The 18,775-nt window shown below is 54.7% G+C and overlaps 1 protein-coding gene across 10 annotated transcripts in view; it reads right to left on the reverse strand.

Moving 5' to 3' along the window:
- The window catches only part of EIF4G3 (eukaryotic translation initiation factor 4 gamma 3), a 124,610-nt gene that overhangs the window by 80,516 nt on the left and 25,319 nt on the right, over positions 1–18,775 (reverse strand). For 2 of the 10 annotated variants that reach the window (XM_054394952.1, XM_054394950.1), the window contains exons 2-5: positions 17,820–17,933; positions 14,034–14,066; positions 5,749–5,928; positions 5,088–5,202 (exon numbers count right to left, since the gene is read on the reverse strand). In XM_054394952.1, coding sequence (XP_054250927.1) covers positions 5,088–5,202; positions 5,749–5,928; positions 14,034–14,066; positions 17,820–17,933 — 442 coding nt within the window. Of the gene's footprint in view, positions 1–5,087; positions 5,203–5,748; positions 5,929–6,830; positions 6,852–14,033; positions 14,067–17,819; positions 17,934–18,775 lie in introns of those variants that run through there. The other 8 variants (XM_054394957.1, XM_054394955.1, XM_054394960.1 and 5 more) reach the window with 6 other exon arrangements.

Raw genomic sequence — 18,775 nt, forward strand, 5'->3', positions numbered from 1 at the left:
TAGCTCTTGCTGAGCATTGCTCAGCTCCCCTCTGGGGCTGCTCTTCTGCAGGCTCTCAGCCCCAGGGCTCTCAGCCTTTGCTCCTCACAGAGCTGCTCCAGGCCCCTCAGCAGCTTTGGAGCCTCCCCTGGACTCTCCCCAGCAGTTCCCTGTCTCTCTTGAACTGGGGAGCCCAGAACTGCACCCAGGACTCCAGATATGGCCTCACCAGGGCAGAGTAGAAGTGGAAAAGAACCTCCCTTGCCATGAGGGCACATTGCTGGCTCAGTTCAGCTGGTAACCAGTCTGTGTTTTGCTCTTCCCCCACTAAAGCAGAAGCTGCTGCTCCATCAAGAGAAGTCATTGAGTCACTATTGCAATTTTGTCTCTGTGAACAGAAAAACTGATCCTGTGCATCCACCCTGAGAGGCAGGAAGGGCAGTGGGGTCCATCCTGGGAGTCCTCTGCCTGACCTACAGGTTGAGATTTATTGGGGTTGGGATTTGGGTTTTTTTGTGGCCTTTGGAGACAAATTCAGCCAAAGCATCACAAAGGATTTGCAGGGGCAGCTCCAGCCAGAAAACTGAATCCCAAGCCCTGCTCCTCTCAGGCTGCAATACAAGACAGGCAGGCCCATGGTTGCTGCAGAACCACCCTGTGATGCTGAGGACTCTCACAACACCACAGCAGTTCCATCATGGTTGAGGAAGAGGGGCTCAGAGTGCCCCAGGGCTTGAAAAATGTGCCAGGCACAACTAAAGCTATACCCAGTTGGTGGCCAGTTGCAATCTGTGTCCCCCAGGGCTCCCTACTGGGACCAGTTCTCTTGAGAACCTTTATCACTGGTATGGATGAGAGGATTGAAGCACCTCAGCCAGTTTGCAGATGACACCAAGTTGGGTGGGAAGTTGGTCTGCTGGAGGGTTGGAGGCTCTGCAGAAGGATCTGGCCAGGCTGGCTGGCTGGGCTGAGGTCAGTGGGATGAGGTTCAACAGGGCCCAGGGCTGGGTCCTGCACTTGGGTCACAACAACCCCAGGAAGGCTCCAGGCTGGGGGCATAGGGGCTGGAAACTGCCCAGCAGATGAAGACCGGGGGGGTTGGCTGATAGCAGCTGAGGATGAGCCCAGGGTGTGCCCAGGGGGCCAAGAAGGGCACCAGCAGCCTGGCCTGGAGCAGCAATGGTGTGGGAGCAGGAGCAGGGCAGGGATCATCTCTCTGTGCTGGGCACTGCTGAGGCCCAGTCTCAAGGCCAGTCTCAAGGCTGGGTTCAGTTCAGACATGGGTTCAGTTTTGAGCCTCTCACTCCCAGAAGCACATTGAGGGCTGCAGCAGGTCCAGAGAATGGCAACCAAGCTGGGGAAGGGCCTGGAGAACAGGGTTGGGGAGGAGCAGCTGAGGGTACCTGGAGAAAAGGAGGCTGAGGGGAGACCTCTGGTTCTCTCCCAACTCCCTGAAAGGAGGCTGGAGCCAGGTGGGGGTTGGGCTCTTCTCCCAAGGAACAAGAGACAGGACAAGAGGAATCAGCCTCAAGCTGCTCCAGGGGAGGTTTAGGTTGGACATGAGGAACAATTTCTTTGCTGCAAGAGTGGTCAGGCTGCCAGGCTCCCCAGAGCTGTTCAGAAAATGAGTGGACATGGCACTGTGGGACATGGTCCAGTGGTGACCTGGCAGTGCTGGGCTGACAGTTGGACGTGATGGACTTCAGAGGTCTTCTCCAACCTCAGTGGTTCTCTGACTCTAAAGGTGCCAGAGTGGAGCTGGCTTCTGCCTTCAGTGGCTCAGGTGCCAGGGGAACTGCTCAGATGGAGTTGGGTTCTTCCTTCTAGGCATGGGTGCCAGCTGCACTGCCTGCACTCACAGCTGGAGCCAGCTGAGCTCTTCCACTCAAGCAGCCCTTAAACAGACACAAAAACCTGCAGGTGCCTGCAACCAAAGCAGCAGGTGATTTTTTCAGGGCAAGAGTGGTCAGGCACTGGCAGAGGCTGCCCAGGGAGGTGGTTGAGTCACCAACCCTGGATGTCTTTAAAGGTGGTTTGGATGTGGTGCTTGGGGCTATGGTTTAGCAGTGACCCTTGCAGAGCAGGGTTCTGGGTTGGACCTCCTGATCCTGAGAGGCTTTTCCCAGCTGAATGTTTCTCTGACTCTGGGATTCTGTTATTGGTGTGATCCCAGAAAACCAATGAAGCCAGCCCAGCAGCTCCAGAGGAGGAGACCTGGAGAGCCAAAGCTCAGAGCCAGCTCCTGTCTGCATGCTCAGGGTGAGGACAGATCAGGCTCCTAGGGCTCTGCTGGCTCTGTTCACCCTCAGATGCTGCAATGAGGGTGGCCTGGATGACTCAATGAACTTCTCCTGAGCTCCAGTGCTGGCAGAGTGACTTCAGATCTGGCCTTGGGGCATAGAAGTCTCCACTGCTGTCCTCCTGGCTTTGGAAGCAAGAATCCTGCTGCAGCAGCAATGCAGCCTCAGCCTGTTCAGACCAACACTGTGCCATGCTGGGCAGGTGTACAACCAGAGAGGCCAGGAGGAAGCCTGGGAGCCCTCCCATGTGTTAATCCCCTTCTAGTTTCCTAGAAACCAGATCTTAATCAGAGCCCCAAGGTGATCCCTGCCAGAGAGGAGCTGGAACCCCACTGCAGGCAGTGAGCAGCTCCAGAAAGAATCCTTCCTTTGTGCAAAAGGCTTCACAAAAGGCAGGACTCACTCCTGGGAAGGAGCAGAGGTTCTGTGGCAGCCAGCCCAGTGGATTTTCAACCCAACACTGCTCTGCAGCTGCCTTCTGCTCCTTCTCAGTTCACCAGCACCCAAGTTTCTCCCACCTTCCCACTCATCATTCCAAGCTCTTGCCCAGCACAAAGGAAGCTCACTGGTGTCAAGAGAGCAACAGAGGTGTAAGAAGGCAGTGTCCATCTGCCCAAGGCATGTCTGCTGCAGCACTTTCCCTTTTCACCTCCTTTCCAGCTCTGCCACCCTGCAGTGACTCTGGTGTCACAGTGCCTGTGGAGTGCTGAGCTCCAGAGGAAAGTCCACAGCCAGCAGCAGTACCCAGACTGGCACTGGCAGTTTGGGTGGCTCCCAGGGCCTGGTGAGAGACCAAACACTTCCAGGCCCTGTGTGAACAGGAAGGAAGCAGCAGGAGGGGCAGGTGGGTGAGAGCAGGCAAAGCTGCAAGCACAGGAGCACAGAACTGATTTGGTTGGAAGAGACCTGGAAGCTCATCCAGTCCCACCCTTACCCCAGCACTGCCAGGGCACCACCAAACCATGGCCCTCAGCACCACAGCTCCCCTCAGGCATGGGGACTGCACCACTGCCCTGGGCAGCCTGGGCCAGGCCTTGAGACCCTCAGGAGGAAGAAATTGCTCCTCATGTCCAATCTCTGCTGGGGCAACCTGAAGCCATTTCCTCTTGTCCTGTTGTTTGTTCCTTGGGAAAAGAGACCAACTGCCAGCTGGCTCCAACCTCCTGTCAGGGAGCTGTAGAGGGCCAGAAGGTCAAAGGATCCCAAAGAGAACCTCAGAGGTGCCTGTGCTGTATGACAGAACCTGAGCCTGGCACCATGCTGGCAGTGATGGGCAAGGATTTGCCTCCTGGGACACTGGAGGACAGCCAGCCCCTGCCACATGGGGAATGCAAACTGCAGCAGTTGTGAGGTCCTGCAGGAGTCAAGGACCAGTGAGATGTGGGCAGGAGGGATGGGCACCACTGGGCATGTGGGCTCTGAATTTTTAGCTGTAGCTTTGAAGCTCAGTACCTGAGGGAGTCAATCAAACACAGACTGCAGTGTGTCACAGCCACCAGCCCAGCACTGGGCACAGCATGCCAGCAATAGGCACAGCACACCAGGGCTGGGCACCACACACCAGGGCTGGGCACCACACATCAAACTGGGCACAGCACACCAGGGCTGGGCACCACACACCAGGGCTGGGCACCACACACCAGGGCTGGGCACCACACACCAGGGTGGGGCACCACACATCAAACTGGGCACAGCACACCAGGGCTGGGCACAGCACACCAGAGCTGGGCACCACACACCAGAGCTGGGCACCACACACCAGAGCTGGGCACCACACACCAGGGCTGGCCACAACACACCAGGGCTGGCCACAACACACCAGGGCTGAGCCATCTCCCAACCCTTCTGCTTCAGAAGAGACAAGGCCAGGAGGTGCCCAGTGAAAGGGCAAACTTCAGCCTGGCCATGGCTTACAAACTCTTTGGCTGCACTGACTTCATCTTGGCAGCACAGGGCTGGGGAACCCAACCAGAGGGTGGAGAACCTCAGCTCTGGGGACAGGCTGGGAGAGTTGGGGCTGTGCAGCCTGGAGAAGAGAAGCCTCCAGGGAGACCTTAGAGCAACCTTCCAGTACCTGAAGGGACTCCAGGAGAGCTGGAGAAGGACTTTGGACAAGGGCTGGGGGTGCCAGGATGAGGGACAATGGCTTTGAGATGGGAGGGGGGAGATTGAGATTGGAGGTGAAGAAGAAATTCTTGAGAGTGAGGGTGGGGAGACACTGGAACAGGTTGCCCAGGGAGGCTGTGGCTGTCCCCTCCCTGGAGGTGTTCAAGGCCAGGCTGGATGAGGCCTTGAGCAAGCTGGGCTGGGGGAAGGTGTCCCTGTCCATGGCAGGGGATTGGAACTGGATGAGCTTCAAGCTCCCTTCCAACCCAAGCCATTGCAGGATGAGGCCCATGGGCTGTGCTTCTCCCTCAGTCAGTGCTGGGAGCAGGACTGCTGCCTGCTGTGCTGCTGTGGCCAGGCTGGGGGCTCGCTGGGGGCAGGGCTGCCAGATGTAGTCACAATACCTTAATAAATAACAATGATCCAGCAGGGCCTGAGGAGCAGCCCCCATTCTTGTTCCCATCTGATTATGGGCAGCCCTGTGAGCTGCAGCCTTTCCTTCAGGAACACAAACAATGCTCTGGCACTGGGAGCTCTTCAGGAGTGAATAATAAGGGCTGTGACACACAAGCCAGTGGAGCAGCTATTGGGAGTTCAAACAAATGCTAATCCATTTTGTGTTATAAATCTTCAGCTGGGACAACACAGAAACACACCCTGCAAAAAAATCCCTTTGTAAGACAATCTCCAAGCAGAACTCACCATAGGCATTGGGGAATTCTCCAGGACCTGGTCCTGGATAAAAGGGCCCTGGTCCTGGTGGCTGAACTGGATACTGCTGGGGGGGCCCAACATAGGGAGGGCCACTGTGGCGATACTAGGAGGGGAAAGAAACAACCATCAGCTTGCAAAGGGCTGGGCAACTTCATGCTCTCCCTAGGAACTGAGCATCCCCCACCCCTCAGGTCAGCAGGGATTTGATTATCCACCCCATTAATTACAGAGTCAGGAATGTGATGGGCAACAAAAGCAAGAGAGGTTAAGTTCTGGCCTGTAAGGATGAGAGGAGGAGGACAGGAGAGCTGAAGTAGGAAGCAGTCACTCCCTGGTTTCGTCAGCAGCAGGTGTTTATGAGGTTTTAGAACCATGGTGGAGCCAGGAAATCACTTCAGAGACATTCACAGCACTGAAGATTTTCCAGGAGCCTCCTTACACACTGGTTTGGAGGCAGAAATCCCCTGGACAGGGCATTTTTTCGTCCTGCCATGCACTGCAGGACAACTGTTTGCCAGCGAGGAAGGACGGAGGGCGAATGCGCCACCCCCAGCCGTGCCTGCACCTCCCCTCCCAGCTGCCAGGCAGGCCTGGAGAACATCCCAACAGAGAGCAAAGGCTGCCCTGGGGGGGTGCTGTGTTGGTTTACCTGTGGGATACAGTACTGGGGGCCCTGAGGCATCGGGTAGGGCATTGGCAGGTGATTGACCATCATGATGTGCTGGTTGGTTTGGTAGACCGCGGTCGGCGTCTGCGCACCAGGACGGATGGAAGGGCTGCTGTTCTGGATGGTGGCTCTGGGAGGCTGGATCTGAGGCCTCTGGAAAAACTAGGGGCAGGGAAAGAGGGAGAGGAGAGAACAAAGAGAGGGTCAGACTTTCTGGGAAAGAATTTGGAACATTCCAGCCTGACAGTTGTGGTGCTACTTCCAATGGGTTGCCAACACCTTCAAGAAACTCAGGGCAAGGTCTGGCTGCAAAGAGCAAAGTCTGGCTGCAAAGAGCAAGGTCTGGCTGCAAAGAGCAAGGTCTGGCTGCAAAGAGCAAGACTCAAGCCTTCAACCTTACAGGGCAGGACAAGGTAAGAAAGGTTCAAGTCCAGCAGCTGTTTGCACCTGGTGAATTCCAGAGCTCAGCTCTCAGAGCCAGCCTCAGCAAAAGCAGTTTGTCCCATGGATTTTCCAGAGGTGGGTTGGGTGCCAGAAAAGCCACCTCCATCAGTCTGCTGGGGGAACACTGAAGGCAACTGATCCAAGGTATGGCTTAGGTTGGAAGGGACCTCAGAGATCATCTACTCCAACCTTCATGCCGTGGAGCTCAAGGAGCTCCCGAGCAGCCCAAAAGCCAGATTTGTAGCCAGGCCAGAGGCACCTCCTGCCTGTCCCTCACCCAGGCTGAGCCAGGTGACTTGCCCTCTGTTTTCAGAAAGCTGGCAACCTCTTCCAGGGTGGCACCAAATGTCTCTCCCACGTTTGCATGAAGTGATGCCCCAGGCAGATGGACCAGGTCCAGGACACCAAGCACCCCCCTGGGGCAGGCTCCGCTCTCCACCCTTCAGCAGCATCCAGGGCATGGAGCATTCATGGCACTGCAGGACCTCTGCTGTGGAGTCTTTGCAATCTTGAAACCCAAGTCAGTAAGATGTGCATCAGACATGGAGGCATTCACCAACAGAGTGATGAGGGGAGTGAGAGGGACACTGATGCCATGCAGAACCAGGAGTGAAAATTACCTGTATGGGTCTGAATCCTCCCTTCAATAACGAAGCAAGAAAGCAGCAGGAAACAGAAAGAAAGCCAATGGAACAGCTTACAGATCAGTAGGAAGGGACAGGAGGTCACATGCACCCTAACTGCACACAGCTCCAGGCACCTTTCTGTCCTGCTCCCACTCATCTCTCACAGAGACGGCGAGAGAAAGCCACTGCAGGGCCACCAAGGACTCCTCTACCAGAGTCCCAAGGCCAGGGGCAGAAATGCTGCAAGAAAATTTTCCATGGAAGTGTAAAGAAGAACAAAAAAACCCCAAGCAAACCATGCTTAACTACCTCTGCAGAAAGACTTTGCTCTCTCTGCTCCTACATTCCCTCCTGGCCTCTTTCAGGGCTACAGAGCTAGGAGCCAGAGCAGAAAGCCTTGCTCAGATCATGGAGCTGGTCTCCACTCCTGCCCCAAGCCATGGCAGGTCTTCAATTGTCAGGTCTGCAGTCATTAAGTCATCAAAGATCCCCTGGAAGGCTGCTGAGTGGTGAAGGGCACTGATGAGAAGAGCCTGTGAGCAATGGTGTGGGGAGTGGTGAGGAGAGAGGAGAGTGGTGAGCACTGAGGGGTGAAGGCATGAGCTGGGTTGATCTGCTTCTGGGAAGGATGGGCAGGGGCAGCAGGAAGCTGGGATGCCACTGACATGACAATGACCTTAACATGGTCCTTCTGGTGCTGCTGGAGACTTCCTGACACCTAAATTGTTCCCCACAGCAAATGATTTCTCCAGGAAAGCCAGAGGTGCCTCAGATGAGCACAAGAGTTTTACACCCAACCCTGTGGACCTGGATGAAGAGTTGCCACCAGCACACTGCCTGTGTGACCTGAACAAGGAGAAGGCAACAGCTTGAGGAGAAAAGCTTGGCAGAGAGCAAACCAGCATCACACTGCCATGCTCCTGCATCTGCATCAACCAGCTGGGGGGGATCACAGGAGCATGGCATGGCCCAAGGGCACAGGCTGCACTCCCTGTACAGGGAGAGCCTGCAACGTTTCACAGCCACAGACCCCACAAAGTCACAGAGCAGAGGATCTTAGGGGTTGGAAGGGATCTCCAGGGATCATTGAAGCCAACCCCCTGCCAGAGCAGGACCACAGAATCCAGCACAGGTCACACAGAACACATCCAGATGGGGTTTGGAAGTCTCCAAAGAAGGAGACTCCACAACCTCTCTGGGCAGCCTGTTCCAGGGCTCTGTGACCCTCACAGTGCAGAAGTTCCTCCTCATGTTGAGCTGGAACCTCCTGTGCTGCAGTTTCCATCCATTGCTCCTTGGCCTATCCCAGGGTGCAACTGAGCAGAGCCTGTCCCTGTCCCCTCCCTCCTGACCCCCAGCCCTCAGATATTGATAAGCACTTATTAAATCCCCTCTCAGTCTTCTCCTCTCCAGACTAAGCAGCCCCAGGGCTCTCAGCCTCTCCTCCCCAGGCACTGCTCCAGTCCCTTCAGCATCCTTGGAGCCCTCCCTTGGACTCTCTCCAGCAGATCCCTGTCCCTCCTGAACTGGGGAGCCCAGAACTGGCTGCAATATTCCAGGTGTGGCCCCAGCAGGGCAGAGTAGAGGGGGAGGAGAACCTCCCTGGATCTGCTGGCCACACTCCTCTGAATGCAAGTCCTGTCTCCTGTCACTGAGCAATGACTGCTCCTAGCTTGTCAGCAGGATACAGCAGAAGTCTCCCCACAGTGGGTTCTGGGGAGAAACAAAGCCAAGATCCAGCACACCTCTGTCTGTCTGCAGAGTGAAAATGGGCTGGAGGCTGAGGTGGGACCTGACCCTCCACTGACAGCAAACCACATCCCAGGGCAGGGTGGAGAAACCTTCCCTGCAAGGGATGGAGCCCTCCACTGTGTGAGCCACAGGCATGACCCCTGCTCCTCAGGCTTCTGCTGCACCTCTAGAAGCTGCTAACACATCACTGAAACACTTCCAGCAGCACAGACTCCTGGTCTGCAGAGAGCTGCTCACTTCCATCACTGCCAGCTGCTGCCCAAAAGCTGCTGTGCTGTCATCTCTGGGGCTGACACACTGGAGAAGCTCCATCTCTCCTTCCTGCCACAGCAAGAGGCACAGAAGCAGCCTCTGTGCACCAGGTGTGCTCCACAGGCTTGCTCCTGCCTCAAGCATTGGACACCACCATGGCAGTGCTAAGCTGTTCTACAGCAGGTGGACCTCCAGGGAGGAAGCTCTTGGTTCACAGATTGATAGAAAGGGTTGGGTTGGAAGGGACCTCAGAGATCCTCTGCTGCAACCTCCCTGCCATGGGCAGGGACACCTCTCAGCCAGACTCAGCTGCTCAAGGCCTCATCCAGCCTGGCCTTGAACACCTCCAGGGAGGAGGCAGCCACAGCCTCCCTGGGCAGCCTGTGCCAGAGTCTCACCAGCCTCACACTGAAGAACTTCTTCCTCAGCTCCACTCTAACCCTGCTCTGCCTCACCTTCAAACCATTCCCCCTTGGCCTGGCTCAGACACCCTCAGGAAAAGTCTCTCTGCAGCCTTCCTGCAGGATCCCTTCAGGCAGTGTAAGGCAGCCCTGAGCTCCCCCCAGACTCTCCTCTCTCTGGCAAAGTCTGCAGTACCTTCAGCTACTCCACTTTCACCAATTGTGCAGGAATTGGCATCAGCAGAGCACTCTGCAGCTGATCTGGAGGTGGCTGCTACTGTCCAGAAGAAGGATCACCTGCTTGGCAAACTGTTGTGTGCTCCATCCTGGTTCCTGTCCCTCCAGCAATAACCAAAGTCCTTCTTAGCAGGATCTCCCCAGCCTGAGCACCAGGGGAGTCACATCTCAGACACTTTATCTCTCTTCTAGGTGCAGGGTTTGGAGTGGAGCACCTACAGGACTCACTCAGAACCAGCATGAAGGTTCCCTGGGCCACAGAAGGCTTCTGCTGGGAATCCAGTGTTGCACCAAGCCTTCCATGACTGCCTGCTTCAAAATCTAAGTCCTGCTGTGTCTGATGATGGTCACATTAGTGTGAAACTTGCTACAAAACCATCCAGCAACCTGAGCTCCTATGCAGTGAGTCTTCAAGCCATGGTCCCATCTCTTATCTGCCCATGTTTGTTAGGGAGGGGAATCCATTCTAAGGTGATTGCTGAGCAGCTCCCCAGGAGCCAGCAGTGCCCTCCTGCAGCCCTCAGGCAGCTGTGTGCTGGCTGCAGCCAGAGCAGTGTGGGCAGAGGGCAGCAGAGGGGATTCTGCCCCTGGGCTCTGCTCTGCTCAGACCTCACCTCCAATCCTGCCTCCAGCTCTGGTGTCCCCAGCACAGAAGGACACAGAGCTGTGGAGTGAGGCCAGAGGAGGCCACAAAGATGATCCAAGGGCTGGAGCAGCTCTGCTGTGAGCACAGGCTGAGGGAGCTGGGGGTGTGCAGCCTGCAGAGGAGAAGGCTCCAGGGGGACCTCAGAGCTGCCTGCCAGGACCTGGAGGGATCCTGCAGGAAGGCTGCAGAGAGACTTTTCCTGAGGGTGTCTGAGCCAGGCCAAGGGGGAATGGTTTGAAGCTGAGGCAGAGCAGGGTTAGAGTGGAGCTGAGGAAGAAGTTCTTCAGTGTGAGGCTGGTGAGACTCTGGCACAGGCTGCCCAGGGAGGCTGTGGCTGCCTCCTGCCTGGGGGTTGTTCAATGCCTAATGGCTGAGGCCTTGAGCAGCCTGGGCTAGTTGTGAGCCATCCCTGCCCATGGCAGGGAGGTTGGAGTAGATGATCTCTGAGGTCCCTTCCAACCTGAGCCATTCCAGGATTCTATGAAATGGTCTTTTTAACTCTTTCCTCCTAGGGCTGCTCCTTGATCTGCTCACAGAAGAGCACAACCAAAGCCCTTCCAGCTGTTGCTTCTGTAAGGTGCCTCCAGCTCAACTCCTCCAGCCTGCTCCTTTCACAGGCTCTCACCACCCTGGCTGCCCTCCCTCCACCTGCTCAAGAAGCCTTGGTGGAAGGCAGAACTGCACACAGGCTCCAGGCACTGCTGCCCCAGCACCAACCAGCACAGCAGCAAAACCCCAACTGGAAACTGGAGCTAAAATCACCCTGGGACTGCCAAAGGGATCCTTGCAAACCTCACCCTGCTGCTGCTGCCCTCTCTGCAGGGCTGGGGGTGGTGCTCTAAAGCTGTGAGCACAGCCACAGGCGAGGGACTGCTTTGGTGCTGCTGAGCTTACACAACCTCAGCCTCAAAGCCTCTCTCCCGAGTGACACAACTGAGGCACGTGGAAAGCTCCCCCTGGGAGATCTGGTCTCAACCACAGCATCAGGGAAATGTTTGGGTTGGAAAAGGCCTCCAAGATCAAGCCCAACCAGCAACCCAACCCCACCATGGCCACTAAACCACAGCCCCAAGTGCCATGGCCACAACTTTCTTGGGTACCTCCAGGGATGGGGACTCCACCACCTCCCTGGGCAGCCTGTTCCAATCCCTGACCACACTTGCAGGACAGAAGTTGTTCCTCATGTCCAACCTGGACCTCCCCTGGCACAATTTCAGGTCATTTCCTCTTGTTCCTTGGGAGAAGAGCCCAACCCCCACCTGGCTCCAGCCTCCTTTCAGGGAGCTGTAGAGAGCAGTGAGGTCTCTCCTCAGCCTCCTTTTCTCCAGGCTCAACACCCCCAGCTCCCTCAGCTCCTCCTCCCCAGCCCTGTTCTCCAGACCCTTCCCCAGCTTTGTTGCTCTTCTCTGGGCCTGCTCCAGCCCTCAATGTCCTTCTTGCAGTGAGGGACCCAAAACTGAACCCAGGATTGGAGGTGCCCCCAGCACAAGAAGGACCTGGAGCTGCTGGAGAGGGTCCAGAGGAGGCCACAAAGATGATCAGAGGGCTGCAGAACCTCCCCTGTGGGGACAGGCTGAGAGAGTTGGGGCTGTTCAGCCTGGAGAAGAGAAGGCTCCAGGGAGACCTTAGAGCAGCCTTCCCAACCCTTCTGCTTCAGAAGAGACAAGGCCAGGAGGTGCCCAGTGAAAGGGCAAACTTCAGCCTGGCCATGGCTTACAAACTCTTTGGCTGCACTGACTTCATCTTGGCAGCACAGGGCTGGGGAACCCAACCAGAACCTCAGCTCTGGGGACAGGCTGGGAGAGTTGGGGCTGTGCAGCCTGGAGAAGAGAAGGTCCAGGGAGACCTTAGAGCAACCTTCCAGTACCTGAAGGGCTCCAGGAGAGCTGGGGAGGGACTCTTGAAAGGGTTGGAAGTGACAGGATGAGGGACAATGGCTTTGAGCTGGGAGAGGGAAGACTGAGACTGGAGATGAGGAAGGAAGAAACTCTTGAGAGTGAGGGTGGGGAGACACTGGAAGAGGTTGCCCAGGGAAGCTGTGGCTGTCCCCTCCCTGGAGGTGTTCAGGGCAAGGCTGGATGAGGCCTTGAGCAAGCTGGGCTGGGGGGAGGTGTCCCTGCCCATGGCAGGGGATTGGAACTGGCTGAGCTTTGAGGTCCCTTCCAACCCAACCCATTCTATCCCAACCCAACCTTCCAACCCAACCCACCCCAGAGGGTGAGCAGCTTTTCTGGGTGTCTGTGCCCACTTAGCTGCACTCCTGTGACACAAGTGCCCCCAAGGTGCTCAGCTCTGTAGTGATCAACTGCTCAGACTACCAGGGACAAAGTGAGAACAAGAGAATTCTCCTGGAACAACCCTGCCAGGACTGCTCTGGCCCAACACCACTGCAGTTACTGCAGTTATTTTTTTCCTATTAACTTGGTGGAAACAACCTGGTTCCTCTTCCAAGCCAAAGAAGGAAGAGTGACACAGCAACAGTTCAGTCTAGGAGAGCTTCCCAGCACTTGCCATGCCTCTCCTCCTCTTCTCCACCCATCACCACCACCACTGTCCACTCAAAAGCTACAAGAAGTAGAATCAGTAGCCAGGGGAAAAGAGATGTGGCAAAGATGAACAGAGAGGGTGAGAGAAAAGACAAATTTGGACACCTTGACTAGGACAAGAAGGGACCTGGGAAGTTGCCCCAGGGGAAGTTTAGGTTGGACATGAGGAACAATTTCTTCCCCTTGAGGGTTGTCAAGGCCTGGCCCAGGCAGTGGTGGAGTCCCCATCCCTGGAGGGCTTTCAAAGCCATAGAGATGTGGTGCTGAGGGCCATGGTTCAGTGGTGCCCTGGCAGTCCTGGGTTGGACTGGATGACTTTTGGTCTCTTCCAGCCAAAATGATTCCATGATTCTAGCTGTCCTGATGCTGAAGAGGTCCTCTGGGCATTTCTGCCACCCTAACAAGCCCTGCCCATGACTTTCATCAGCCAGAGCAGTTCCTGTCACTGTCCTCAGTGCTCTCTTACAAAGCCCAAGCCACACACGAGCAACACAACCAAGATTCCCCAAAGTCAGCTTCCACAGGGTGAGTCCAACCAACCCCAAGCACTCTGCTGCCAGGAGACCACCAGGCCTAAACCCCTAGAAACATCTGAGCTGCAAAGTCCTTTGCCTTGCTCCTGTCTGCCTGGTTGGATTCCCTCCAGGATGCAAAGGCCTGCTTCATGTTGGCATCTTCAGCTCAGGAAACTGAACCTACCAACAAGGCTGGGAAAGACTCAGCCCGGGTTCTAGCAACCTGAAAACACCAGAGCCCAGGAGGAGCTGGCCACCACCTCTATGATCAGACCAGCAGAGCTCAAGAGCAGCTGGCCACCATCTCTATGATCAGACCAGCAGCAGCTGGCCACCACCTCTGTGAGCAGACCAGGAGGAGCTGGCCACCATCTCTGTGAGCAGACCAGGAGAGGCTGGCCACCATCTCTGTGAGCAGACCAGGAGAGGCTGGCCACCATCTCTATGATCAGACCAGCAGAGCTCAAGAGCAGCTGGCCACCATCTCTATGATCAGACCAGCAGAGCTCAAGAGCAGCTGGCCACCATCTCTATGATCAGACCAGCAGAGCTCAAGAGCAGCTGGCCACCAACTCTATGAGCAGCCCAGCAGCAGCTGGCCACCACCTCTGCAGGCTGCCCTGTGCCAGGCAGGTGGTGCTCAGGGGGTGGTTATGCAGCGTGGTGGCAGTGCCTGAGCCCTGCCTGTGTGACTCTGCTGCAGGCAGCTGGTTAGCAGCAGGGTTAGCCAGGTGCTAGCAGCTACTCCCAGGGCTGGTTTGGGAAGGGGGTGGGTTAGTGGGTGCAGCACCTCCACCCCCCTCCCCAGGCAGTTAGTGGGGGTGAGAAGGAAGGGGCAGGTACTGTACCTGGTGATGGGCAGGTCGAGGCCCCGCTGCAAACTGAGGAAAGGCGAAGAAACAAACACAAAAGGAAAGGCACAAAGAGTCAGAAACACCACAAGGGAACCAAAATGTCACACTCTATGCAAAAATAAACCCACAAGGGGGGAAAAACAAAACAAACCAAAACAAAAACCAACCAAAACAAACAAAAAACCCAAAACAAAAGAAAAACCAAAACAACAAACCAACCAAACACAACCAACCACAAAAAACAGTCAAAAGCTTTGCTGCAGGACAGGGACAGACAGGTGCTGGGATCCAATGGGGACCACGTGCTGCTCCAGAGCCAGGAGGGGCCAGCCAAAGCTGCTGGGCATTCTGGAGGCAGTGTATGGACACAGGCATTCTGTACCTTGCCTGGGATAAAAAACCAAAACCAAACAAACCACAAAACCAACTTAAAACAAGCAGCAGTGGAGGATTGGGACTGTTTCAGGTGGAGGTCAATGGTTCAAGCAGCTGGATTCAGCCCTTCCAAACGTTTGGTGGGAGTGGAGGATGGAGACTCGTGGCTGTGAGTGGCTAAGGGCCAGGCAGGCAGGATCAGTGCCTAGAGCTTTTTTCCACCCCCCACCCCCCACAACAGAACCCTCTTTCTGAGGTGGGTTTGTCACCCCCATCTAGAAGCAGAGGAGATGGGGCACCCCCTGACGTCCCCAGGGAGCAGAGCAGGGCAGGTGCCGGGTGCCAGCCCTGTGCTCAGGTTCCTAAAGCACTTCCCACCCACTGAGTTACACAGGGAGCAGAGGGATCAGGACTGAACATGCTCAGTAAACATTCAAAGCAGTTTCCAATCAGTAACTGGTTGTTAAGATAGAAATAAAAATGAATGCAGGGAATGGAAAAGAAAGATGACAAAGGTGTCCTCTGCCAGCAGCCCAGCTCGGCCTTTAAACCCTTAATTCTCAGTGCAATGAGCAGAGCTCCAGGATGAGAGCTGACAAAGCTGCTGATAACAGCTCCACTAATTAAAGGGAGTAAAGGAAACTAGATCCTGGGGTGGCTTTTTACCCACTTGCTGCAGGTTCTGCTGGCTCAGGGACTCCCTGCACGTCCTGAAGCAAAGGGTACAGCCCACCTCTGCCACAGGGACTCCCCAGGCCTCACTGCTTTGCTTTCTCCCTCAGAAGAGGGTTCAGAACTGCCTAGTAATTGCTGATTTGCTTAATTAAGAGAGGGTTTTCAGTTAGAAAAAGTGGATGGGGATTCACCTGCAGCCCTGCCTCTCAAACCTGAGGAGCAAAGTGTAGACAGTCACTGGCCCAGCTGATTTTTCTCCCTCACAAACAATTTCATCACCTCTACTTAAGACTTCCAAGAACCACTCTACTAAAACCTTTTCTTTATCTACTCCTTCTACCTTCACCTCATCATGACACTTGGATGGAAAGTCAGAAAAACCTTCAGAAATGAGAAAAGAGGCAGAAATGGACCATTTCTAGTACAAGAGCTGACAGAGAATGACCTGCACTGATGCACTCAAGAGTTTCCCACCCTTGACAATTCTTCCTAAGGCTTACATAAAGAAACAAAGGTAAATGGGGAGCATCTTGTAAGCCTAGGGAGGTAAAAATGTCCACTTCAGTATGACAAGCAGGACAGAAGCCCTCAGAGAGCCCTCAGCATCCTCCCAGGGCTCAGGGGGTGAAGAGATGGTGACTGTGCTGATGGTGCTACAGGGCTGAGTCTCAAGTCCTTTTCAGGAAGAACTCCTCAGAACCAGCTGCAACCTCTTGTGCTTGAGAAAAGGGAACAAAGCTCATCCTGCAAGGGCTGACACGCTCCATGGCATACAGCAAGGGCAAAAACTGAACCAAAAAGACCAACAGTGGGGTGCAAAAACCTGGTGCTGCTTAATCTGGGGGCTGAAGCAGCCCTCTTCTCGCTGCTCCACAGGAAAGATTGGTTCTGTGTTTAAAACAAGAGCTGGAAGCTGATGTCCTAAGGAGCTGGAGCCTAGTCCCTGGTGAAAAGTGTTGCAAGAAAAAAGAAAGGAAGCAAAGCCTGGAAGTGAGTGGAAACCCTCCTGGCTCTGTTTTGTGCTGGTCACTGCTGGCTATGGAGGTTGGAATTGGTAAGGTTTTGAAGCAGTCCAGGTGGAGAGGATTTATTGCTAGTGGAGCTGTAAGCAACAGAACAAACTGTAGTCACTGCTGGCTGGGGTTAAACACACTCTGAGCTTCTTTCCTCTGTCTGCTGAAGGCAGGAGATGGAAAGGAAAACTCCCTTTTGAAACTGGATCCAATTCTCCTGCCCCTCCCACCCTATGGATCCTGCTCTCTGCTCTGGGCACCACGGGGCAGGGGCTCTGCCGACGCTGAGCTGGCACAGCTCAGGCCTCTCAGAAAACAACCACTTTGGGATGGCTCAAACACCCTCTCTGATGGTGGGGAGCTTTGGACAGACCTCCCAGAACTGGACAGTTGGAGTTAAAATCAGCCTGTGCTCGGGGCAAGAGGGAAGGGATAATTCTCAGCCATGCTGAACACCTCTGACTGCCTTTGCCTTCCCCCAGCTGGAGCTGAAACTGTCGCTCTCGGAGCGATGCTGTGATGCTAACGGGGAGAAAACAGAGACTGAGAGATCCATAGGTCCATGGAATGGGTTGGGTTGGAAGGGACCTTGAAGATCCTCCAGTTCCAACCCCCTGCCATGGGCAGGGACACCTCCCACTAGACCAGGTTGCTCAAGGCTTCATCCAACCTGGCCTTGAACATGAAACCACTTGGATTGCAAAGGTTACTGCTGCCCTGGAAGGAGCAGAAAAGCCTGAACCATGCAATCACCAATGGCCTTGGGATGCAGAAACAGGATGGAGGTAGCTCCAGCTGCTGGAGGAAGCAGGGAGGGTTGGGATCACCCTTCCTTGGTGCAGCAGCCTGCCTGCCTACCCACTCCAGCAGTGTCCCCCACAGGACAGTGCTGCGGGAGCCTCGGGGTGGCAAGGACATCCTGCCAGCTTCCTCAGCCCCTCCTCACCCTCCCCTCACCACCAAACAAAAATAATAACCAGAAAAAAAAGAAAAAAGAAAAGACAGTTATAAAAGAAATTAAAAAATAAAAAAACAACCAAAAGTAAATCAAGCCCAGGAGAAAATGCAAGAGCAGGTCAGGATGGGGCCAGTCTTGCATTGGGTTTGGGGTGGGGAGGTGGAATGAGATGTTATGGGGGTGGCTTTTAGTCATGGGGGTGGAAATGGTCGCTAGCAGAGCAATGGCAAAACTGCACACAGGAGAGCTTCAAAAATCAATGCAAAGGTGGCTGACAGCTGCAGACAGACTCTTCCTCGCCACCTCCTCAACAAGGAGCAGCCAAATCCCTACAATTTGGTTAAGTTCTGCAGCCCAAATGTCCTGCCCACGTCATCTGCTGAGCACCCCAGGCCCTGTCCTACAGCAGCTCAGCCCCTCTCTCCCAGCTGCACTTCAGACTCTGGGGCCCTGAGTGTGGCCACTTCACCTGGCAGAACCTGCCCCGGGGTTGGGGGAGAGGGAGTGGTGCTCATGCTCGTAGCAAAGAAGCAAAACCAGAAACCAGTGCACTTCTGTGGAGCAGCCAACAACCAAAAAAAAAAAAAAAAAAAAAGAAGATAAACACCAAAAAACCAAAAGATGGGGTAAAAAAGAAGAACAAAAAAATAATAACCATAACTAATAATAGTAATAACCAAAGAAAGAAAGGTAGAGATGACAACAGTGCCGTGGGCACAATGGCCTGCAAGAAGGAGGACAGTTTGTTATATTGCTTACAATGCAGTATTTTATCCAGCCTCTTCCAGCCAGGGACCTGTAAACCGGGCTCTGTTCCAAAACCTTCCTCCTCTTCCAGTTGTCTGTGCAATGTATTGGCACTGTTCTGCTGGGCTGTCAAAAAAACTGGTTTAGAGATGCAGCTCTTCAGTCAGGTTTTTGGTTTTTTTGTTTTTTTTTTCTTTGTTTGTTTTTCTCCAGTTCTAACCATACCAAAAAGTTTTTTTGTTTTGTTTGTTTGTTTGTTTGTTTTCCTGAGCTTTGCAACAATGGAAAGACAAAAGATGAGCAATACTTACTGAGGGAAGTGAGGCTGTGCCAGCAGTGTCAGAACAGGGGGTGGTGGGGGGGGGGGACTAAGGAGGTGTTTGGGGTTACAAACTGGCAGCTGTCCACATCACAGAACCTTCATCAACCTGATGTTAATTGCCTGCTTCAGGGACAGGGAGGTGAATGGGCCTCAGAACCAACCCTCCTGCAAACCTCCTGCAGGAGAAACCTCCACACAAGTGGGGAAGGTGCACTGGAGTGGGAAGCTGGCCTGGGAGGGGGGGAGGGTGTGTAGCTGTGTGTGGACAAACAGAAGACTTCTGTCTGGGAGGCTTTCAGCAGGGTTCATCTCACTCTACAAAGAGAAGAGAGCTGGGAAGGCTGTGCTGGGTCTGGAGGTTCCGACGCAGACTGGCAAGAGACGCAGGGGTTGCTGCTCCCTTGGCTAACTGAGGCTTCAGATATCCTGATGGGGGGCTACCATGCCTCCAGAAGCTGGCCTAAGCATCCTGACACCCTAGGAGGGTCTCTCCTAGCATCGTGAGGATATGCACTACGATCAGAGACTCCCCCAAAAGAGCCTGGTTTGGGGAGGCAAAGTCCTACCAGAGCAGGGTTACAACACACACAAGCCAAAAATAAAGACTATGGAGGACAACCAAATCTAGAGCTGGATGAAAAAGGGG

Source organism: Indicator indicator, chromosome 32 (genome assembly GCF_027791375.1).
Source record: "Indicator indicator isolate 239-I01 chromosome 32, UM_Iind_1.1, whole genome shotgun sequence".
In the NCBI taxonomy this organism is placed as follows: Eukaryota; Metazoa; Chordata; class Aves; order Piciformes; family Indicatoridae; genus Indicator; species Indicator indicator.